At 35.4% G+C, this 26,458-nt stretch overlaps 1 protein-coding gene across 2 annotated transcripts; it reads left to right on the top strand.

Moving 5' to 3' along the window:
* Positions 1 to 2,573: 2,573 nt before the first annotated feature.
* LOC121367735 lies at positions 2,574 to 25,917 on the top strand. Of its 2 annotated transcripts, XR_005957429.1 has the most exons (12): positions 2,574 to 2,717; positions 5,548 to 5,678; positions 9,072 to 9,261; positions 10,514 to 10,617; positions 13,469 to 13,614; positions 16,288 to 16,430; positions 17,664 to 17,814; positions 18,853 to 18,998; positions 19,906 to 20,037; positions 21,245 to 21,482; positions 22,626 to 23,629; positions 23,695 to 25,917. XR_005957429.1 is itself a non-coding variant. In XM_041492075.1 (11 exons), exons 2-11 carry the CDS (start codon positions 5,667 to 5,669, stop codon positions 22,756 to 22,758), a joined length of 1,395 nt encoding a protein of 464 aa, XP_041348009.1. In that variant the 5' UTR covers positions 2,574 to 2,717; positions 5,548 to 5,666; the 3' UTR covers positions 22,759 to 25,917. The 2 variants fall into 2 exon arrangements, 1 of the variants encoding a protein (XP_041348009.1); XM_041492075.1 differs by having other exon boundaries at positions 22,626 to 25,917.
* The last annotated feature ends 541 nt before the right edge of the window (positions 25,918 to 26,458 follow it).

The following is a 26,458-nucleotide window of genomic DNA, read 5'->3' as shown; positions in this document are numbered from 1 at the left end:
ATTCACTTTAATGTGAGGGTGGTAGTATTTATATCCGTGACGTTTATGTCGATTGATACGTTGCAGGTAAGAGTTTTAGCCACATATATGTTACTATTGCCGTCTATGGGATTTGATTTGGTAGTATACACCCTATATGCCCCAAACGCAAGCCGCCGACGTATCAGACGCATTAGTCGGACCGCACGCACGCGGCGCATCCAGTCTTTATGAGCCTTGAGACAAATACGATAACATAACAACCCAGCTTGCGTTATTATCAGGGTGTTCATGTTGGATGCAATAAGAAACGTTTTAACAAGAAATAATTATTTGAAGCTCAGTATTAATTAGAAACTGAGTTATCTGATGCCCAAGCATTAAATTACTAAAATAGACGTATTGTATTTTATCAAAGTAGGTCCTAATTATTAATGTTATAGGTTATAATAAATCGTTCGGAGAGTAAAAAAAACAATGTTTTCAATTTAATAAGAATAGTAAGCCTATTTGAAAACGAACATGCATACATCTTAGTTTGAGGTACCAAGTGTAAAAGGAAGGAAGAAACATTTAAACAACAATTAAAACGAAATGATCATAATAAAAAAATGTTTTAATAATAATAAAAAATATAAAAACCAAACCAATTTGACTTTTTTTTCCCTCTCTTTTTTTAAATAAACATATTATATATTAATATATATACCAACCTATGCAGACGACTAAAACCTCTAAGGCCGTACCTTGTCCATGTGTGTATAAAAAGAAGGAAAAATGGAGCCCCCCCCCCCCCCCCCCCCCCCCCCCCCCCCCCCCCCCCCCGCCTGTTACCTACCATGGTCGGACTGCTGGTGCTCCCTTGCATGGTCCCTCCTCCCTTCCCACCCCCACCTTTCCTGTCCTGGACGGAGGAGCGGGCCAGGGCCGGCTCTTGTACCCAGGACAGGCGTGCGCTACAACAGCTTGCTCTGAATGTGCACGTAAAGCCCTATGACCTGACCTGACCTGACCTGAGGGGTGTGTGTATCAGTCGACTCATGGGCCAGTTTCTCGTGCCGGGTTTATCAGAGGGTTATGGAAACCCCAGGTTAACCTCAGGTTAACCCATGGGTTATTTAGATTGCACGTTTCACGTGCCCGGGTTTCAATAACACCAGGATCACACCAGGTTACAATTGCACTGCGCCATAAACCTGACACGGTAATCGTTTTTTACACCAATATCGGCAGGCCATGCGGCGTGAACGTATTTTCAGGGAACGTTTGGAACCATTAGACATGTATGATGATGTTGAATTTCTAAAACGGTATCGGCTAACGCGACCACCGGCTTTACATTTAATCGATCTCGTAAGTGGACATCTGAAATAATACGATACGATATTACTTAATACTTATTATAATAGTTTAACATACGGTAAATTTGCAGACACCTCTGTATGCAGGGTGCTGTCATCATCAAATGGATTAACCATTTCCACAAATTCACCAGAAATCATGCCTTGAATTGTATAGCTCATGTTGTCAATGTCAGCCATAGGTGATCCACCGCCAGTCCCTTTCTGATGTTTCTTCAGCTGGGATACATCTTTTTTGGCTTTGCACTTCAAACGTTTCCAAAGTTCTTTCAGTTGTCCCAGGTCTCGTTTTACGGAAGACTGACTATTGAATTTTTTAAGTATGTCATGCCATACATTTTGTTTCACTAAATGTGTTTTCATATCACTTTTTTACTTTCAATTATTTTAATATTTGCATTAATCAGATCTATCAATAGACGTTAAATTGTCATTTTCATTGACGTTTTTTTGTTGTTGTGGTTTTTTTTACCTCTAGTTTCAGCCATTGTGTAGATGTAACATGCATGTAGTTGATACGATGGTTTATATACCTTCCAAGCGAAGAAAACCAGGGCCCACAACATAGTGGAGCGGCGGGGGCCATCCCTTTCCATGGTTCTTGTATTAGGAAGGTTGGAAATGTCGCATTTGGACACATGAACATTAAAAATAATTATTTGGGGGTTGGGGTCGGTGGGGGACATGTCCCCGAAATTCTTAACAATTTCGGCCCTTTAGCGGACTAAAATTTTCACCACCACCCAGGGCAATTGCACTGACAGTGACCCCCACTTTCAAATGCACTCCGCGAACTCTTCAGATAACCCATGCAAAACCCGTGGTTTTCGTAACACGTCTATAACCCAAGCATGTGAAAAGCCGCCAGTCCACGGCTACAGGCTAAGGTTTTGAGCGTGTTACGTAGCCCCGGGTTAGCCTAAGGTTATACGATAACCTGGTGTTACTTAGCATGAGCACGAGAAACTGGCCTATATGTTAGACACTAAATAGATGTAGTTTAAAATGTGCTGAGGTTCAAGCCCCTAACTGGAGAGGATTTATCTCTTGCATACGCATACACCCATAGATCACAATGTTGAACAAAAATCCACCACTAGGGATATTTAAATTAGAAAAAAAGTTCTCAAAATATTTCGCAGTGGAAAGACAGAATCTTCGAAAATGAGGAATTTAAATGAGAAGAATATGATAAATGTTTACCTGTAACCAATAGTTCCGGATCCGGTTGATCCCTGTGTTATTATTATTATTTTTTCAACCTAGGTTGTTATTTAATTAAAAAATTTGAGTGATGTGATTACCACGTCACTAAGTGACAGATTATTTTGACATGGAATCATTATTTTTATCGAGGCATCTTTATTTGGAAATTAAGTAAGACAATAGTCCGCTTCTTATTTTAAAACTAATAGAAGAAAAAGCAAAAGACAAGTTGAAGTTTGTAATTTGAAATTAAATTATAAATGGCCTCTTCGGCTCTTATCACAATGTCAGTCTTTGGAGGGGCAGGATGTAGCTCAGTCACTGACTCTGAGCCTCAATCAGTGGTGGAGTGCATGATTGATCTGTCTTGATGGAACAGTTCTACAAAATAAGTTGTGGTATGTATCGTCAACGTCTCTAACTGCGTTATGATTCAAATTCCGTTCACTTTGTTTTTTCGTGCACGGTTCGCGCAATCAACATCTGATTTGTTGTCATCGGCATGTCGTTCACTTATGAGGTTTTTCTTCACAGTTCAGGAAATTTTTTATAAACAATAAAGTTGAGAAAAGTAAGTATCTAAATACAAAACTTTACAAACCCCTAAAACCATTAATTTTACTAAGTCGTTTTTGTTTATTCCTTAAAATTACCGAGATCAGGTCCACGTGATTCGTAGAAATTGACTTAAAATGGAGAAAGATGAATTAACGTTCGGTGCGTGTCACATGACCTCACATGTGCCAGATCAACAAGGCCAAAGAATTAAATTTTTACGATTTTTAAGACCCCTGTTGTTAGAATTTGTTTTCAATTATTATATTCGATCTGCAAAAGGTATGCTACATTTTTGTGCCTCTATTGTAGTGAATAATATTCATAATCCATTCATAACAGTTGTAAATAACTGAGTATATAAAGTGTGTTATTATTTAGAATCAATTCAGTAAAAAAAAAAAAATTTACAAACTGTTCGCAGGTATGAACGTAATGCCTATCGGTATTGATATCAAGTGTGAGCGATGTGTGTTGATAAAACGTGGACTGGACCAGAACGCTTGATAAATTGAATTTTTCCTTTAAAAAAAATAATAAATTAAGTGTTCGGCAACTGCATAATTAAACATATCTTTTCATGTAGTTGCCTTAACAATGGAAAATGACAAACCGCACATGTGCAGTACGATACGTTTTGCAAACCCATACACCTGAATGCAGTTAGAAACGTCGCACCCTTTCCTGTTTAACGGAGGGTGTTTCACTTTCATTTATTAGAATGGATATGTTTTACGTCCACATTGTTGATTTTTTACGTTATTTGATTGCAGTTTATTTTGTTTCACGTATTGTAGCTGAAAAATGTAGAATACTATTTCCGTAAATATCGTATTCGTTTTTTTGTCGTTAGGTGAACGCAGTTTGGGACGTCGATGGTACTGTCCTGACAGATTAGTCTGAAAAGTATTAACTTAATGTGCGCTCTCCACTACTGTCAGATGAGAAAACACTAACAAGAAAACCTTTGATGCCTTTAATTTGGAAGAAGTAACATAATATATACACAGGGTTGAAAATTAGCAGTCGCCTGTGGCGACCTTTATTGGCTACAGGCGACTAAACATTTTACAAAGGTAGTCCGTTGGGCAACCATCAATGTTAGGGACTGAGGAGTATGGTACTAGATAAAAAATAAACACACTGTCACTGATACTAAATCGAATGTGACAAACCACTACAGTTCTGGCAGCAGAGGACACTGAACATGTTCTTAAATTTGATAGTGCCAAAATTATGAATAAAGATAAAATTTATATAAAAACATATTCATTTATTAAGTTTTAAACCCAAACCATCTCAAATAACATTTTATTGGGGGTAAAAGTTCAGTGTAATTAAAACAAAAATTCTTTACAAATTACCTTCAAACTGCATAGGTTTTTTTCTGATACAGGTTTTAAGGCAATTCATGGAACATCCAAGGTAATCTGAATGACAAAACCGTAGTCCATGATCAAGACCGTATCTGTGCACAATGCAGAGTCGAATGGGCATTTGGCAAAATAGGCCTAGTGGATGATTCTATGGATCTCTATCTATAGTGCCTCGTCTATAGGAGAATAGCCACTCCAGAGGAAATCATTTACTGGGGATTTTACCCATCTTGGTTCGCCACAAAGTTTATTCCATCCCTCTTGCATGGCCACTCAGACTAGTTTACTAAGCGCGTGCAGTTCTACAAATAGTCTTTTAGTACTGCATTATATTTTACTTCAGAGACAATGCAAGTCAAGCAGCATACCTTGGCTGTTCTAGCATTTTGTCTTCACCCCTGTAAGATTTCATATGTGTAATTTAATGATACTTTATACAGAAACATTTTTATTTATGCTGGATTTTTTTTTCAATTTTTATTTGAGTTGCTTAGGGTATAAAATTTAATCACATGTTTTTATATGAATTTTAACTTTATTCATTATGAAGTTAAATGCCAATTCATTGATTTTCTTTGGATGCATACAGACTATATAATTATGGTGAGCAGATGGTTTATTATTCAACAAAAAACATTCTAGTTTTGATTTTGGCTGTGCAGTTAAATTTCATTGTGATAATTGGAAGTCTAGTTGAATTTGAGAAGGGCCAGTAAAAAATGTCTTCAACTAGCCCTACTGGCGACCATGGTTTTCATGTTAATTTTCAACCCTGTATACATGTGGTAATAGTTCATAATGTGGCATAGATACAAAGTTGATGGTTTCCATTATGATCCAGTAACTAAATGTGGCATGGTCCAAAGCCTTCTCTTATACTCTGTACAAAGTGTAAATAACTATATATATATAATTATTTTTATATACATTGTATTTGACATCATAATTATCATAGTTTAAAAGATATCATTAAACCAATATTCCTTTCCTTTCATACCACAGAAATATAAACATTGTATAAGCTGAAATATGTCTTTTTACTAATTTTGAATGCTATTTTGCTGTTACAGATGCTCTTTAGTGATAAGAAAATGTATAGTTTACTAACATGATGACCTGGCAGCAGACATTACTTTCAAGCCCTGTTAAAGTACTGAGGAAGACTGTATGGATACATGTGTGATACAGAATGTATAGAGAAGTATGTACATAAATTAGTATAAATACATTGGACATTAAATAGTACTATTTCCGAGTCCATTTGCCAAACAATTCAAAGCAAGAAATGAAATCAAGCCTCGCTGTTTAAGGGAAGCTCACTGGCTTTCTATCACTTCCCAAGACAAGTTCACAGAGACTCATTTTTAGCTACCCTTAGCATGTGAATTTTTAAAACATTTGTATCTTAAAGTGACAGACCCTAGTTTTTAAAGTCTACTTAGTCTTAAGGCATATTTTTCACTGAAGGTTAGAGTTGTTTATGATCACTGTAATTAATTCGATTTTATTGTTTAGATTATCCATTTCCCTACATCCAAAGTGTTTCTTGTCATCCAAGTCTTTTTAATAGTACCACAAAATGCATTTTTCATATTTAAAAAAATGCATGTGTGTCTAAAAAGTAATGGTTATAAATGGAGTCGAGTTCTAGTGTGTTTTTAAGGGTATCTTACCATTTCAAAGACTTTTGTTTCACCTATTGTAACTTTATCCAAATATGTTTGTAGATTATCTAAACTTAGTGTCCATTTTCAGACTGAAACTAGGGTCTGGGCCTTAAAGTGGCTGCCCATAATCTAAGTTAGTGGAAATTAATAATTTCACTCATTATTTTTAAGTTAAATTATTTTGGTCATTTTTCACTGAATAATTATAACACTAGAAGCTCAACCTTTATAAATGTGTGAAAACAATCAAGTGCATATGAAACAGGTGGGTTTACGGGGTTGAACCCATCCCTACCAACCCCAGTTCAAATCATTTATATATGTATTTTATCTATATGACGTCACATGTTTATTGGACTGACGAGCCCATACAAATGTGTGAAAGGCCTATTCAGTTGTAAATATAAATAGGCCTATATCTCAAGCCTCTGAAAATTAAAAGTTTGCGTAACCCAAATATGGTTTATGCAAATCTTTTTTCAAGTAACCCATTTCATTTTGTGTAACCCGTCACAGATATATCATTATGTAAACAGTGACAAATGATAGTGTAAAATATTTTTAATGCCTTTTTTTTTTTTTTGGCGAGAAAAAAAAATGGGTTACGCCAAGCTAGACTTGTGCGAACAATGCGCGAGAGAAACGATCGTTCGCACAATTTTCAGAGGCCTGTATCTTTAAGACAAGTGGAGTTGTTTAATGTTTTTATGTACTGTAGATTCATTATATATTATTGCGTCATGAATGTTTTGCGATATGCCAGCACTAGCTGCAACTGCTTATATAGAAAATATTGCGACATCAGATGTAGTTTACAAGAAAGGTATTGCGAACTTAGTTGCAACTCAAAAATAATAAAAATAAAAACTCTATTCAAAAGCAAACACTTTGCGTCAGTGTTGAACTGAGTGCTTACATGAGTCTGTGGCATGTTGTGTTGTTTTAATTAATAGCTATAGCTTACACTTAGTGGCCAGTATGCAGTATGAGATGTGCATTATCTCATACTGATAAGCTCTAGCCAATGGATTTATCAGTGAAAGGGGAAATTTACCGAGTGGTATGCTGACATGGCCAAGAAATGAAAGAAAAAACCAACAAGCCTGTTGACTTAAGAATTAGTTTGATCAAGCCCATTTCACTAGAGCACATTGATTTATTAATCATCGGCTGTTGGATGTCAAACATTTGGTAATTCTGACATACAGTCTTAGAGAGGAAACATGCTACATTTTTCCAGGGTCCAGGTCTTTCCCCCCCCCCCCCCCCCCCCCCCCCCCGACATTTGTCCCTAGGACATTTGCCACCCTGGACATTTCCCTTTTGCTTAATGAAAATCTGGTCATTTGCTCCCCCACCTTAATTTTTTTTTTTATTGTATAAATTATTCAATATTTTTCTTAAATATTGCAACTGAGGTACATGAAGGCATGAATATGTATGTGGCTTCCTTCCATTTATTATGGAAATAAATTAACGAATTACGAAAAATATTTCTAGAATCACACACACTATCATTGCCAGTGAGCTTTGTTTACAATAACATCAAATATCTGAAATCATCTAATCTACTTGATAGTCATGGCCTCCAAAACTACGGCTTTGATCAAAAGACTAAATGTGGCATTGTGTATATAGGCAGAATAGGATGCATTTAATAATCTCACATCTGATTAATCTCTGATTACAAAATTCTCTATACAACTTGAGTCCCAGTCAAATATTATATCGATCAGTATTGTCAAGTGAAAATCATTTAATCTACTTGATAGTCATGTATCAGACTGAAGTGAAAACCACCCTGAAGGGCATAGACCATTGTGAAAAAGTGCTTTGTAATTATGTCATGTAGTATTGAATAAAATATTGTTTTATTGAATATGTTTTAATGTTGTTTCGTATTAAAAGGGGCAGATGTCCGGGGGTGGGTGGGGGGGGGGGTGTGCAAATGACCGCAAACAGGACAGCACATACCATGGCCTTTGATATATGTCGTGGTGCACTGGTTGGAATGAGAAATAGCCCAATAGGTCTATCAACAGTGATCGATCTCAGACCGACCTTGCATCAGGCGAGCTCTGTACCACTGGGCTACGTCCTGCTGATGTTTTGTAAATTATACATTATAGGTGTTGCCACAGTTTACTCCCCTCCCCATCTACCGAAATACCGACATGTGTAATAGATCATTAACTAATCATTTTATCAGTACTTCAAATGTCTACCTTTCTGTTTCACAGAAGTACCACATGGAGTTTGACTTCTAATAGAAGTAAAAAATATTTTATTGGAAAATTAATTTTAAAAATTCAGATTGAAAAAAGGAATGACCTCAATTGTTAAACATTTGCCATTAAGTCAGGTGGATACTATAGTCTGTCCCATCATTGTATAAAAATGTCTTTTGTAAATAATTTCAGTTTTGTCTGACGAAAGACAAAAAGTAAAATATTATTAAAATAATATTTCTATGTCCAGTTTAAAACACAAAAATCGGCTCAGAAATAACTAACTTGCAGTAAATTCCATAGCATGAAAAAAGGTGTTCTCCATAAGGAATTTATTTCTCCCACCTACAGGTAAATAAGATTTAGAAGCTCAGCTAGTACACCAATTTAATTAAAGCAAGGTTACACAGTCATACCTGCTGCTAAAATGGCACCTTAACATCTTTCCAATTATTAAAATTAAGAACAAACTGACGTCTGTTAAAAGGCCACTCCGACACCTGTGTCCATAACAAAATGTTGACAGCTGAAACACTACATATAATTTAAATTGTGGGTACTTGTTGTCACTGCATTCATATATCCCCCCCCCCAAAAAAAATGTTTGAGAATGTGCTCTAGTGGTGTCATTAAACAAAACAAACTTTATTTATTATTTCATGTATTTTTTATAATTTGCTTGTACTTTGTGACTTTCAGTTTAAAAGACTGTCATTGCAGTCACGCGAAAACTCGCAATCTACGGGTTCACAGTCAGGGTTACAGGATAGACTTGAGGATAGAAATGAAAGGCCAAAACCTCAGTTGGCGCATCGATCGAGCCAGGGACCGAAGGATCTGATGATCAGCTACAGCCACGCAGACAGAGAGATGATGATGAGGATCAAAGGTTTACCAGTGCTATATAATTATCACTAGCTTTTAGCTTAGTCGGTCGAGTGCTCGCCTGAGGTGCTTGCGTTGCAGGATCGAACCACCTTGGTGGATCCATTCAACTGATTGGGTTTTTCTCTCTCATTCCAACCAGTGCATTACAACTCAGGGCTCACCATGTACATTGCCAAATTAGCCAATTGCTAATTTTTATACAAAATTTACACTTTGGCTAATAAAATATTCCTCAAATTAACCACATTTTAATGATTTTCAAGAAAATACTCTACATTTCTGAAAACTGGCTAAACCAAAATTTATTCCAATATGAGCCCTGCAACTGGCCAAAGGCCATGGTATGTGCTATCCTGTCTGTGGGAAAGTGCATATAAAAGATGCCTTGCTGCTAATGGAAAAATGTAGCGGGTTTTATCAGATGACTATATGTCAAAATTATCAAATGTTTGACATATATCCAATAGCCAATGATTAATTAATCAATGTGCTCTATTGGTGTCGTTAAACAACACAAACTTTAATTTTACCTCTCTCACCTTCACCTATGCCATATATACAACCCTAACTATTCACTGAAGTTACAGTGTCAGTAATGGTTATATATTATAAGATTTTAACCATAAGTAAAATTAATAAAACGCGAACAGAGTGAATGCAAGAAATATTTTGCATGAGGGACTAATGTGGAAAAAAGTGTATGGATCAACATGTTAAAGGGCATTCCAATGGAAAACCAAATTAAAAGAAGGATAAAGGGGGCACTCGGATAGACATGTATTTATATGTAGTGGGATTTGCCCTCGAGACCCTACCTCTTGAATTTACCTTTGATGTTTTTCTTAAACACAGGTGTTTAATCCTTGTAAATGAATGTAGTTACACAGGTGTAAGACATAAACAGGTTTTGTAATTTCAGCCCATAGTGTTTTGATTGTTCTTAATTATTACTTATACATGCAACTGTCTGTCTGTCTGTCTGTCTGTCTGTCGGTCTCTCTCTCCATTTGTATTTCTTTGTTTATGTCATTAATTTATTTAAGAATTTTAGGTTTGTTTTAAAGCTTTGGACTTTTCAAATTATCCTACATAAATCTTGGTGTTATATTATTAGTATATATACAAAGATTAAGATTATGCCATGGTTGTATTTGTTAAAATAAAATATGTGTATATGTTTGACAAGGTTAAATATGTATTTGTCTCTTAATATAGCCAGTAATGATTTTATTTCACATGTCTTTTGTTTTTAGACAAACTAGAAAGTAGTGGTATTTCTGTTTGGGTTGATATATCGTCCCTTAGAGCCGGGGCTGACTTCCTCAGCAAGATTGGACAAGCAATTATAGATGCAAAGGTATGGTGTAAGTAATATGCAGAGTATGACAAATATTTTGAAAAGTCATTAGCCACACGGCTAGTGGCTTTGTAAAAACCACTAGCCCACCAAGATAAAGCACTAGCCCAAATTCCTGATCAGTTATAACTGGATTTTTATATAATTTTTGTAACATTACACATTTTACAAGTATAACGGTAAAATAAGACAAACACTTAAATCATGTTGTAACTTTCGGTTTTTTGTCGTGTTGTACGTTTGGTCTTTTGTCAAGTGTGATCCATCGTCTTTGTCCCATTTTCACTTTTGCCTTCCCCTGGGGAAAAATAATTTAGCAAATTCATGGTTGGTATCTAAACCCACTATCAAAATAATTAAATTTAAATGAGGGTACGACAGTGTGACACACGGTAATAGATGGTTAGGTGTATTTGGTAGTGGGTTATACATTTACTAAATGATTTGGGGCCTACTATTTATATCGCCAGGAACACTGTAACAGTGATGCCAATTGCTCTAATACAGGGCATCATCCCCTGTCAGACCGATATCAAAAGAATATAATGGCGACATGTAATCCGTTGTTTAAATGATGAACAAAAAAAGATATTATCTTGTATCAGTAGCTGTAACACATTATCCAAACCGCTACACATAATAGGCCAAGCCGAGTCGTTGCATGTGCGGTTACCATTAAAGTAAATTGTTTTCCTGATTGCCGATAACCACATGTAAGCGAAGTGTTAAATTAGAAAACAATAGGTAAATTAAACAAACACTGAAATTCAAAGCATGACTGGGGTTTACTTGATTGAGATTAACCTGTTATCGCGATTGGTGATTTCCAAGTTCTTAGCCTAAAACATATGTGCGAGATTAACCACCACGTGACGTGTCCAACCAGGGGGGGGGGGGGGCATGCTAAGTCAGTGATGCCATCTAACCTGTATGATCAAGTTTGAAACAGCACTCGGTCTTCACTTAGGAAATAACCATATGGAGTTTTTAGATTTGTGGGTGATATTGTCTATTTGATCCTGCAAATGTCATTTTTGACCCAAGGCGTTAACCTGAGGTGTAAAATGAAACATTTGTGGGCATGAAATAGACAATAACACCCACAAATCTAAACACTCTATGTGGTTATGTCCATTGTAAACTGAATAATTTTTCTATGGAACTAACTGTATATTTGGTATTCCTTGAAAAAAAAATACCTGGCTGCAATCTAACTGTAGACTCTTGAATCGTCAACTTCGCCTGTTCCAATTGCTAATGACGTCACTTTCTAATAACATCATTAGCTTTCCGGGTGTTATTTTCATTTGATCCCAGAAAAAGAATGTAATTAACCGATCACAATACAGAACACACTCACCATCAGTTTACATTATACTATGTAAGAACTACACTACTACTAAAAGGAAAGAAAAAAAACAATACGGTCCTGTCAGCACATGTTAAACTATGGCTGTTTAGTATTCATCATACATGTATGACTATTTCAACTCTTGGTCAAGAGTTTAGGAGAAAACTCACTGCCCATATATGCTACAAAAAACCCCAGCAAGTGATCTTTTATGAGCACTTTCCTATAGGCAGGACAGTACATACCACAATATTTGATGTACCAATCATGAATTACCAGACGACAAGTGAGTGTTCTACCACTGAGGTAGAACCTACCCAAAAATACATTACTTAAAGGAGAGGACAATTAAGGCATTTGACCTGGTATGCATATTCAACGATATATAACGCACATTATTGTTTAATATCAACAAGTATAATAGTATAGTTAATTAATAAAACGGTTAAATGTGACGGCTATTATATATAACGGGCGCAGCCATTTTGTACCATCCCAGTGAATACGCCCTCTGGCGAGCTGGTTGTTATGTCATACCTAACGTGTCACGTCAGGAATTAGTCTTCGAACTGAAGAAACAAAACATACCTGATTTTTGTGGATGCATCGCAATGTTCTGTAATAATATCCATCCCAGTAAGCCGGCAACAAGTACATATATTATTTTTCAATACAAAATAAGCCACCATTGTCAAAGTGTTGAAATAACTGTACTATGTTTTGTACATAAATTAACCCACGTACTGAAATAATAATCTGAGTGTGTTCTTGGTTAATTGGTATTTTCTTTCCGTGGCCTGTACCTGTGGTTCCTGATTGGTAGGTGTATATTTAGACGGTCCCCATAAAATGTGTTTAGACACACATAAAAGACATGCCTCTTTTATTAAGATCACAAGGTATTGTCTGATAGCCACGCGGACGCCCCTCAAATCGTAATGGACATTATCACTTTAGTACTGTAAGTAATTCTGTAAAACACTTGATTAAGTAGACTTACCCATCTAAAATCACAAAACTGACCAATTACGTAGTCCCAAAGAAAAGAAAATTATCACTTGTGTATCGTGAGTGGTCGTTTTTGCTCGAACATACCCTACAAATAGGCCTAATAATAAGCATTTTTTCTTTGAATTTTTTAAGTTAAATAGTTTATTATACTATCAAGTCATTTATGTTGTTTTACAAGTCACGTTGATAAAAGCGAAGCGCCTTGTCGTAAATTAGAGCGTTTGTTTACACTGTGCTTTCGACGGAGCTGACGTCACTTCACCCCAAGCTATACCACCGGACGTCACAAAAACAAAACAAAATGGCTGCCCCCAGTTAGTGGGAATAATCATGTTTTTTTATTAACTCTAAAATTACTTTTTTTTCATTTGTTAAAGTGTCGGTATGTGTTGATGGTCTAGGTATACATCTTTCCAACACATAAGGCTCTTATTTGAGTTTACCCTCCCTTTAATGATTATTTCTGTTAAATTTATGTTTTTGTTTCAGAACGTGATTTGTCTGTTGAGTAAAACATCGGTGATATCCAAGTTCTGCCGGGATGAACTTGCTCTGGGATACATCTCCAACTGTGCCATATTTCCCGTATCTCTAGACACTGAAGAAACCCTCTATCCACTCATGGACACTGGGATGTAGGTTTTCTATATCATAATTATAGGATATTAAACAAGCTTCCATTTCATATCATGTTTATGTCCTGAGTAAAATAATCATGATATGTAATGGTAACGAGTGTAATATCCTATTTATTACCCATAATCAATCTTGATTTATATCACTCAACTAGTTTTGGCTGACGTTCCAGCAAGATTGTAGTGAGCCAATCAGTGACTTCGAAGTGTTACATCCCACTTGGTGTTTTAGTGGGACGTATCACTTTCATATACACCAAGATATTTTTAACCAATGGGTAACAATATGTTATCTGATTCTAAAAACTAACAGAATATCATGTTCATATGATTCGATTAGTGTTTTGATACCCTATTTATTAAAGGTAGGGTCAACTCAAACAAGAGCCTTATGTGTTAGAAAGATGCATACCCAGACCACCAACACATACTGACACTTTAACAAATGAAAAACGCGTAATTTTAGAGTTAATAAAAAACCATGATTATTCCTGCTAACTGGGGGCAGCCATTTTGTTTCATTTTTGTGATGTCCGGTGGTATAGCTTGGGATGAAGTGACGTCAGCTCCGTCCATCTCCTCTGTATGCAGTGTAAACAAATGCTCTAATTTACAACAAGGCGCTTCGCTTTCATCAACCAGACTTGTAAAACAACATAAATGACTTGATTTTATAATAAACTACTAAACTAAATATATTTCAATTTGCATCAATAGAACGAAATGAAGTTATAGTATTTTTCTTTTTTTTAAAATCCAAAGAAAAAAATGCATATTATTAGGCCTATTGGTAGGGTACATTCGAGCAAAAACAACCACTCACGATACCCAAGTGATACTTTTCTTTTCTTTGGGACGACGTAATTGGTCAGTTTTGTGATTTTAGATGGGAAAGTCTACTTAAGCAAGGGTTTTACAGAATTACTTACAGTAATAACGCACGGCGGCTGGTAATATCTGTTACGAATAGAGGGGTATCCATGCGGTTATAACACAATACCCTGTGATCTTAATAAAAGAGGCACGTCTTTTTAGTGTGTCTAGACACAGTGTCTGGGGATCGTCTAAATATACACCTACCAATCAGGAACCACAGGTACAGGCCACGGAAAGAAAAGACCAATTAACTAAGAAAACACTCCGATTATTATTTCAGTACATGTGTTAATTTATGTTCAAAATATAATACAGTTATTTCAACACTGACAATGGTGGTTTATTTTGTGTTGAAAAATAATATATAATTGTTAAATGGCTTACTGGGATGGCTATTATTCCAGAACATTGCGATGCATCTGCAAAAATCAGGTATGTTTTGTTTCTTCAGTTCGAAGACTAATTCCTGACATGACACGTTAGGTATTACGTAACCATCAGCTCGCCAGAGCGCGTATGTATTCACTAGGATGGTACAAAATGGCTGCATCCATTATATATAATAGCCGTCACATTTAACCGTTTTATTAATTAACAATAAGATTATACTTGTTGATATTAAGCAATAATGTGCATTATATATCGTTGAATATGCATACCAGGCCAAATGCCTTAATTGTCCCCTCCTTTAAGTACACTGTATGTAGAAAATGTATGTGTATTGAATGTTATTGTGTACAATGCCCTGTTAAGAAAATGTGCAATGCCCTGTTAAGAAAATGTGCATTGTTTGTTATAAACCGGCCTCGGTGGTGTCGTGGTTAGGCCATTGGTCTACAGGCTGGTAGGTACTGGGTTCGGATCCCAGTCGAGGCATGGGATTTTTAATCCAGATACCGACTCCCAACGCTGAGTGAGTGCTCCGCAAGGCGCAATGGGTAGGTGTAAACCACTTGCACCGACCAGTGATCCATAACTGGTTCAACAAAGGCCATGGTTTGTGCTATCCTGCCTGTGGGAAGCACAAATAAAAGATCCCTTGCTGCTAATCGGAAAGAGTAGCCCATGTAGTGGGGACAGCGGGTTTCCTCTCAAAATCTGTGTGGTCCTTAACCATATGTCCGACGCCATATAACTGTAAATAAAATGTGTTGAGTGCGTCATTAAATGAAACATTTTTCTTTTGTTTGTTATAAACTAGACAATGACCAAGATCAAGCAATGGGATGTTATTCTAACTGAGATGTAGAGTGTCTGTTGGCCAAAAGATTGATTTCCTTTATAAACCCAGTACAAAACAGTGTATCATTTCTTGCTAGTCTGTAAAGAGTTGTTTCCCCTCAAAATGTGGTGGTTACTGATTGTGTCGTTTTTGTAACATATATTTGGAAAAGGCCGATAATCTTTGTTATTGTTCATGTGCTTACCACTACATTGTCACTGTAATTTCATGTTGATTAAATGTTACCATTTAGTTAAATATTACAAATGTTTTATTCGGCAAACCATATTAATATGGAGGTGGACAGCAAACGAAGTTGAAATACACAAGGAGCTGCCAAATCAGAAGACATGCAGAGAACATTTTGTTCGGCATAACATTGCGATTTGTTACATTAAACATTAAACAGTATTTGCCAATCAATTTTCAATTGACTAGAAATATCACTAATTGAGATTTTAAACACAAAATGTTCTCTGAAATGAGATTCAAAGGAGTTAATTAAAAGAGGGCAGTGGAATGGGAAGGAAATCAAGAAATCAGTTTGACATAATAATGTATAATGATAATTTCAGGAAGCTGCAACTGGCCAGCTATTCTTGGCTCATGGTGAACGATCCAAACAAGATGGATGCAGTTTTAGACGAGCTGGTCGTCCTGTTAAAAGAGCAGCTCAAAAGAAATGAAGAAGAGATGGATGGAAACGTAGAACCATCTGGTAACCTTATTTTTTGTTAAACACCACAAACATTTAAAAAGTCAAAGTAAATTTTTAGTTTTTGGACATTACAAATGTGGATTATGATTTGATAAATGATATTTTCATTTCCGGTAACTTACTACTATAAAATGGGGGAAGGGGAATGTATACACATTTAGCATTGTTCATGCAAATCTCAAGTCTCAAACTTTATACGAATATTATTTTTCAGGTTAGTGTGCTTTTGGCAATGTCAGTAATTTGTGAAATGTTTTACTCGTCGCTAATGTCACAATATTAATCCACTTTTGAGTATTTTATTTTAGTTAAGTTTGACTGTCACCATTGCACTGCCTAGCTCTTCCATAGATACAGTTTATAAACGTCATTTGATAATTGTAGTACATAAAATATTTTCAGCATATGGACGATTTTTCACAAACCACACAGATATTCTTAATGTAGTTATTGCAATCAATGTGATATCACAGGAGTACTACAACAATATTGTTATACTCGCCATAAAGATAACATCAAATAAAGTGACATTTATATTATAACTGTTTATGGTAAACCATGTGAACAATGTTATTATCTCTAAGACTAAAACTGTGCTTTTAATTTTTCAAAAATCTTCATGTCCAGTCCTTTTTGATGGGTGGGGATGTTAGTTGGAGGGGACTATAGGTTTTGTCTCCATCTGTCTGTCTGTCTGTCCATGTGTCCCACATAAGGTTTTCCGGACTTTATTTTCACAGTGGCTCAAGATATGGAGCTGACATTTTGTGTATACCTTTATTACGTACTGTTACATATTAAGTGTGACTTCCATGGCGATTTACCTATTTTTCACAGAGTTATAGCACTTAAACTTAGGAGATAAGAAAATCTGTTTTCCGAACTTGTTTTTCACATTGCCTCTTGGTATTAAGCAGAAATTATGTGTATACATATAGCTTTATCATGTACTCTTACAGATCAAGTTTGACTTTCATGCAAATTTACCTATTTTTGACAGAATAATGGCCCTTAAACTTAGATGATATGGAATGTTGTTGGGCCTGGTGGGGAACATGTATTGCTTTAGCAGTACTCTCAGAATGCTTTTTTTTTTTAATACATACCATGGTGTCGCTAAATAAACATATATTATACTTATTTATTTTATCTTATCATTCTTTATTTATGATTCATTAATGCTTGCCTCAACTGTATGGTGTTAATGTTGTTTTCAACTTTGTCCTGTTGTAGTTAAAATTGTGCCAAAATTACAAAGATTGACTTCAAGACAGAATCTAAACAAACACCGTATGAAGCAAGCTGAAGATGATAAAACTCTGTCAATTATGCCAGAAAAATACTGGAATGACCATTACACTTCGGACACCACCCAGTGGAAGAAGTGAGTTGCTCTGGTACTTAGTGTTAGCATGTTTGAGATGTGATTATGAAAGGAATCATTCAAGTATCTGTTAGGTGTTAAATATGCAACTGTGATGATTGGTCTAATGTTAGACGAAACAATAAAATTAGACCACTAGAGCACATTGATTTATTAATCATCGGCTATTGGATGTCAAACATTTGGTAATTCAGACATATAGTCTCAGAGAGGAAGCCTGCTACATTGTTTCATTAGTAACAAGGGATCTTTTTTATGCACCATCCCACAAATGGGACAGCACATACCATGGTCTTTGATATACGTTGTGGTGCACTGGCTGGAACGAGAAATAGCCCAATAGGTCCATCAAAAGGGATCGATCTCAGACATATAGTCTTAAAGAGAAAACCCATTACTTTTTTTCATTAGTAGCAAGGGATCTTTTATATGCATTATCTCACAGACAGGACAGCACATACCACAGCTTTTGTTATACCAGTTGTGATGCACTGGCTGGAACGAGAAATAGCTGTCATGATGAAGTTAGCAAACTAGACGCTTGCATTGTAATTTTCTCAACTCCCATCTTACAATGGGTGCCCTCAAATTAACAACTAATGGGTTTTACAATGTGAATCAAATTGTAAGAGTGCTCAGATTAGCAACTGCTTGGACAGTTGTAGAAGTTGAGACTAGCATAAGATGTCATTTATATGGTCATGGCAGGTTACACAAAAACAAAATGGATGACATAAATTGTTTTTTGTGTAAACCATAAATAGTTTATGCAGACTTTAAATTATCAGAATCCTGTACTGACGCTACTACAACCACTATTACTTTTTATTGTTATTATTATTTTTTTATCCTGCCGCTCACTTTTCTTTTTCTACTTCTAACTCATTTACTTTTGTTCTACGGGCTCCTATCTTTCAACTTCTTTTGCTGCCTACCTCCATATATCAGTCCATAAGGCTACTATTGTTATCTGATTAGCCAATAAAAATTCTTATTATATGCAGATTGAATTTGAATTGGTCTTTTATTTCTGTACAGATTTGTGAATGACTTCATGTACCTTTACAAGTCCCACTTGGAGACAACATACACAGCTGCTGACCAAATCTGGCTCATGAGTATCCTGCGCAGAGAGATGGAAGTTAATGATGATGATCCAATTCTCAAAAAGGAAAACTTCCTAGGTTTGAACCTTTTTTTGTTTATTTATTGTATATTTTTTTTTATTTTTTATAATAATTTATTTTGTTTATCAATTTTGGTAATTTCATTCTAGATCAATCTTACCAAACTAAATTAAGACACTCCAACAAAAAGATAAAGTTTGTTTTGTTTAACGACACCAATAGAACACATTCATTTATTAATCATTGGCTATTAGTAAAGTTTGTTATATTTAATGACGCCACTAGAGCACATTGATTTTTTATCTATCATCGGCTATTGGATGTCAAACATATGGTCATGCTGACACTGTTTTTTAGAGGAAACCTGCTGTCCCCACATAGGCTACTCTTTTACAACAGGCAGCAAGGGATCTTTTATTTGCACTTCCCACAGGCAGGATAGCACAAACCATGGCCTTTGTTGTACCAGTTATGGATCACTGGTCGGTGCAAGTGGTTTACACCTACCCATTGAGCCTTGCGGAGCACTCACTCAGGGTTTGGAGTCAGTATCTGGATTAAAAATTCCATGCCTCGACTGGGATCCGAACCCAGTACCTACCAGCCTGTAGACCAATGGCCTAACCACAATGCCACCGAGGCTGGTCTGGCTATTAGATGTCAAACATTTGGTAAATTTAACATATGGACTTGGAAAGGAAATCCGCTACATTTTTCCATTAGTACCAAAGGATCTTTTATATGCACCATCCCACAGACAGGATAGCACAGCCTTTGATATACCAGTTGTGGTGCACTGGCTGGAATGAGAAATAGCCCAATGGGCTCAACGAGGGAAATCGATCCTAGACCGACCTCGCATCAAGTGAGCGCTTTACCACTGGGTTACGTCCTGTCCTCAACAATCCAACAAAGATATATATCATAAATGTATCATAAAAGTGATTTAAACTGGTGTTTGCAGCATTCTGCCGGCTCGATGGTGAAGAGTTTCCGCTGTGGACTCGAGTGCAGGATCAGGCCCTGGAAAGTCTCTCCATGAAGGGCGTGTTTGATATGAATTCATCAGTTAGAGTGGAGGCCATTGAGAATCTGGGTGAGTTTAAATATGGGAAAATAAATGCAGGGCTAGCTCAGAAAATTTCGCCAAATTATCTAAAAAATGCAAAACCTGGAGCTATTTTCCAACAAAATATAAATTATAACACAATATTTTTGGGCCAAATTAAAATAAAATTTGCCAATTCTTGTAAAAATTCGCAACTGGCGAATTTGGCGAGTGACAGAGCTAGCCCTGAAATAAGAAATATTTGCATGAAGTGTCATGAAATTACAATTTGATTAAACCTACGTCAAGGGGAATAACTTAACACTAGGTTAGGTGGCGTTGTACAATGCCGCCATCAGTTCTTTACTTTGTGCTACACCCGCATCTCTAGACTCAACATTGTGTTGAATGGAAGAACAAATCCTCAATCGCTTAGAGGTAATTAAGAATGCTATTGCCGACTTAAACAAGCGAGTAGAAGTATTAGAAATTCAATCAAAAGTGAAACTGAAACCTTGAAACTTCTCAAAACTGGAACCTCAATAAAGTGAAATTCCCTCAAAATGAGATGTTTTTCACTCACATTTTAAATATCTTACAGAACAGAACCTCTCTAAACTAGAGACCTTTTACTTGGTGTCCATTTTGGTCATAGGGTTTTAACATACACATTCACAGCAAGCTGTTGTAGCACACGTCTGTTATGGGTGCAGGTGTCGACATCCACCGGTTCCTCTGTCCAGGACAGGAAAGGGTGTGTCCATTTTAGAGTGGTGTTACACTATTTATATTCATATTTTGTGTGGCACACGTGCAAGATGAGTTATTTATTTGTCACCTGTACATAAGAATGTTTTTAAGTCGGTGACTGTTAAATTATTTTTAAATTATTTGTTGTATTACTGATGAATTGTACTGACATAAGTATACCTTCACTTCTAACTCCAAAATGTAGAAATTGGCATATGTCATGTTTTACAAATTAACTCTTCTTCATTTTAACTTCATATTGGGTTCATATCCAATTAATGTTCAAGCACGCTGTCCTGGGCACACATGTGGCTATTTGAGTGGGGGGGGGGGGGGCACTGACGGATACAGTACAAACTCTATATCAGATTTTGGTTACGGGCCTGAATCATGAAGCACTGGTTGGAACAGGAAATAAACTAATTGATTCACATTATAACTGGGTTTTTGTGTTTTCTAAATCCTGTTAAGGCCAGTACATGTTACTTGCTGTATATCATTACAGGTAAATACCGAAGTCCTGCAGTTGTCCGGGCTCTCCATGACCTGCTGACTGACCCTGACGCCAATGTGCGAGCCGTGGCCGCTGTCTCACTAGCGCGGACCAATGCCAGTGACAAACACACCATCAGCTGCATCATGAACATCCTCAACGACAACGACAGACTGGTGCGGGAAGCCGGGTGTCTGGCTCTTGGTCACTTACAGGCCAAACCAGCTGTCAAGAAATTACTTCATATGTGGTCAGTTACAGTGCTAGGAGAAATATCTTCAGAACTTGTCATTTACAGCAGTTGTTAATTTTATACTATTTATTGTCTGCACCTGTAGGTATTTTAATAAATATTATAGGCACCTATAAGTGTTTTAATAAATATTACAGGCAACTGTAGGTGTTTTAATAAATATTACAGGCACCTGTAGGTGTTTTAATAAATATTACAGGCATCAGGATTTCATACTTTAAGAGAAACACTTTTTCGTTTCCATGCTCAGTGGTCATCAGAACTCATCAAAAATTATTTACCAGTAATCTGGAATTTTGGTTCTGTGATTTAGCTAACACGCTGTCAGAAACTATAATTTCCATGAAATCCAGAGGCCTGTTCATATGAGTTCAGCACATAATGTCGTAAAACAAATCTGATTGGCCTTTTGATAAAATTTTGGGTTTCATGTATGATCATTCCATTGTTATAATTTCTGTAATGTATTTTCCCCTAATATGTTACCAAGATGTGGATTATTCCATATTTTCACAAAAAGATGATTTGTAATTTGTCTGTGTAAATAGCACATCTAAACAACACATAGAGATAGTCTTAGGGATTTTTCATCGGTTAAAAATTATTATTCTGAATATTAATAAAATACATGTCACAAATAAAGTTTTGATAATCTTGTTATGTTCATGTTTAATGGAACATGTAATAAAAATAACCGTGTCTTGTTAGATAAACCAAGCATTGATGTATTTGATAGTTGACTCTAATATTTTAACCAAACAATTCAAGAAAACAAAGTAAAATAAACGTAATCATTTATTTTAAATACTACATGATTTTCTATTACACTATTAATAATATAGCTGTTGTGAATAGTTGTGACTGCAATTATAAACATAACAATTCAATAATAATACTTATTAAACTAAGACCACAAGCTAACACAAGTAGTTTTCCTCCATGATAACGACAATTTATAGATTAATAATTATTACAATTAATTACTGTAAAATAATTTTCCAATTTTAATTAATTAATATGCAAATTGTTACACATTCTCATTAAGTTAAAACAGTTACAAAACTCCCTTCACAATTATTCCAGTTATGAGCATTATTTAATTTTTATTTCAATGTTTTTCTGACATGATTGTATTTTCAGGAGAAATGATGTCATCTCCCATGTGCGAGACGCAGCGTTTGTTGCCCTGCAGCAGATAGGTGGCGCTGAGGTGGAGAGAGAGATGCATGTCACTAAAGTGTTGGCTGATGAGATCAGACAGCTCACAAAATAATTTTACCATCATGTTTTTTATGTTATTAGTGTTTTCCCTAGCTTGTTTTAGCATGGGACGGCACCATGCCACAATAGTTTAACGTCATATTGCCTTAACAGTGCCATGCTGCCTTAAGATTAAACAAGTCTTTTTCAATAATTAATTGTAAAATTGCCTTTAAAAACACTCAGAAAATGTATTATTAATTAATAAAATATGCCTATTATATATTTTCATTCATATAATAAAGCAAGCACATTAATTACATTTATTTGTATTTCAATTATTTTTTTTGTCTTTAATGGAAAAAAAAGTGCCCTAAAAATGGTGAAAATGCCCCAAAAGTGTTTAGTCTTCCATGACTTGCTAAATGTCTAGGAAAAACACTATGTAGTAGTTTAGGATTCAGATTTAAACTTAATATAATCAGTGAAACCCCTATAAACCGGACACTCGTGGACCAAGTAAAAATTCACAGGACCAAGTAAAAAATCTGGTTTTAAAATGCAATATGTGATTTAGAAAGATTCTATTCTGGACTATTCAAAAAGAGACCATATAACATCGGTTTTGAGGAAATTCCAGTTTACTGAGAGTCCGGTTTTGAGGGAATTCCAGTTTAGTAATTACTGAGGGTCCGGTTTTGAGGAAATTCCAATTTATTGAGGGTTCCGTTTTGAGGAAATTCCAGTTTACTAAGGGTCTGGTTTTGAGGAAATTCCAGTTTATTGAGGTCTGGTTTTGAGGAAATTCCAGTTTATTGAGGTCCCGTTTTGAGGAAATTCTAGTTTATTGAGGCAGTTTTGAGGAAATTCTAGTTTATTGAGGTCCCGTTTTGAAGAAATTCCAATTTATTGAGGCGGTTTTGAGGAAATTCTAGTTTATTGAGGTCCCATTTTGAGGAAATTCCTGTTTTTTTTAGGTCTGGTTTTGAGAAAATTCTAGTTTATTGAGGTCCCATTTTGAGGGGTTTCACTAATATAACTAAGGTGGTCGTTTTTACCAAAATACCGAATATAGAGTTTAATTTATCAAACATGTTTCAAATAATGTTCATTTGGGAATTCATAGAAGGATGTGTGATTTGTTTGTATGCATTTCACCAATGTCAAGATCGCAATATATTTTTGTTCTGTATATTTGAAGTGACATATGTTAGTGCTTGCTGTATTGAAATAAGTGATGCAGGTTGCATAATGTTCTAAGATGGACATATACTCAATAATAATGATGCAAAATTGGTATTTTAATTGAAGAACCAAATTTTTTTCAACAGGTATTTATTTCTTTGTCACTTGTAACGTTTCTTAAATAGCCGTGTATGTTTACTACTTGAACGCATCTATGATGATCACTTTACGTTTATTGGGCCAAGACTGTTTAGATTTAAGTATTATCCATATGAATATGCTGTTATGAGAGTGGTACATGTACATTTTATATACAGTATGGTCTCATTTTAGTATGTGAAACTGGTTAATAATTATTAGTAACTAATAAACAGTTTTGCAACTGGATTCTAAAAAGTAGAATATGATCTCATGGCAATGTCCATATTATTTATAATGTTACGTTACATTTTGTTTTTATTATATTATTGTTGTTTCATATTATTTCCAGGGTATTACATGTCTTGCTTTTTTATATATATATATTTTTTATTATAGTGCCATATTTTCATTCTGTTTAATTTCTTTTCATACTTTCAGAATTAGTATGTCAATGAATCGGTCCAAGCTGAATCTTTTTCCTTCTATTTATCAAGATATATTATCTTCAGACCAAAGTCAAGGTGTCCTATTTAATGGCCTTACAACAAATTCCTCCATGTGTACACATATTTTAAAATAAATAATTATATGAAAAACAATAGGGTACCCGCACTTACGCAGATATGTTCAAACATATCTAGTAGATACATACACCCACGCGTCCACATGTGTATACACACACACACACACACACACACACACACACACACACAGATATACATGTATATACATTAATTCTATGATGATATATATATATATTAACAATTTGATCTATGTTAGGCAGGCTTACATCCTCTATTCGGTGTCAGAGGTAAATACTCAATCTCAAATAATACTCCCACCAACATGTGCACACTTATAACAATCTTTGGGTGTGTTTTTTTTATTGTAATCTGACCTCTAAACTTTATAGCCAGTCCCCCTTTTTTAACAATGGACTGATCTGTACATCCCAGCAGCCAATAATTTTTCTTATTACTCCATCTACCTCATGTAACATTTTGTAAGGTTAAAACACACACACAAAAAAGACAAAATTAAAAAAAATTAAATTTAATTGCATAACACACCACTCCTATCACTGTCACCATAACCATATTAACATCATTTGACCAGCATTATTGGGTTTTCTGTTGTGCTTGGGTTTTTTTGGCAATACATACTTCCTTTAATTAAAAAAAAAATTGTCTAATAGATAAATTGGCCCCAAATGGGCCCCAAATTGGCTGTATTTAGTTTGTGAATGAATATGAGACACTGTTTTGAAAATGTTAAATAACTCGAGATAAAAAAAAACATTAAAAAAAACTTTCCCTCTCCCTATAACATGTTTCATGATCCTCCTCCAGAGGGTTACATAACTGTTAAATGATCAGTTTTAGTCCACATCTTAAAAAAAGGAAATGGAAAACTGTGAACATAGAAAAGAATGAGAGACTAGTTATAGTAAATGGGTGAACCTTTGATACTGAAGACTATTATTAATTATAAGAAACAGTAATCAAAATACATATACATATATATGAAGAGTTAAATCGCAAAACGTGATCCAAAAAAACATCACTATACACACCACTATACACACCCAGTCCTGAAAAACGTTTTATTCCAAACCACCATAAATACTACGCCAGTTTCTCTGCAATCTGCGATATATCCTTAGACAATCATATCGAGTTTTACTGAAAACTGAATTTGAACTTGTGTTTGTTTACGTGTGAACAGTGTCTGAGTGGTGTTCGCACACTGGTTTTTAATATGGCGTTTATCTCGTTTTGCGATGAAACTTTATATATATATATATATATATATACAGTCAGACCTCGATACAACGACCGTCGTTACTACGACATTTACACCATCTGACCACAAATTGTCGGAAACAAACGTACATCAGTGTTATTTTGCTCATTACACTGGAATTCACACCTTCCGACACCGACAGAGCAAATTAGGAACAAACGTGCATCCGACATCTGAAAACACCTCTTTACAACGACATTACATAATAACAGATACCGTAGCACGTTGGCAGTACACACACAGCTACTAGGAATCCATGATTTCGTAGTGAGCTGACTGTGTCACATGCTGTCTGAGCTACCGATGTCCGCGAAATCTGTACACATGTATTGCTTTTGCAAATAAGCCTTTAGTTAACCAATTGAAGGATTAACTTCGAACAATAAAATCTTCTATTTTCATGATATTTTGTAAATGACACAGGTACCAATCGTATATGTCTTGATTAGACTGACCGTGAATGCGCCTTGTTTTTATATTTAATGATGTTTTTATGTGTATTTGTTATTTTTAATAATAATTGCAATGCATTAATTATTTAAATGCTATTAAGTCATCAGTTAATATTAATTAGTATTTTTGTTACGTTATTTTGGCAATGGAGATAACTCATGACAGTTCGATACACCGGCGATTTCGATATA

The sequence above is a fragment of the Gigantopelta aegis genome, chromosome 3 (genome assembly GCF_016097555.1).
Source record: "Gigantopelta aegis isolate Gae_Host chromosome 3, Gae_host_genome, whole genome shotgun sequence".
In the NCBI taxonomy this organism is placed as follows: domain Eukaryota; kingdom Metazoa; phylum Mollusca; class Gastropoda; order Neomphalida; family Peltospiridae; genus Gigantopelta; species Gigantopelta aegis.
The sequence above is the reverse complement of the archived record's forward strand: the minus strand, read 5'-3'. Positions and strand labels throughout refer to the sequence as shown.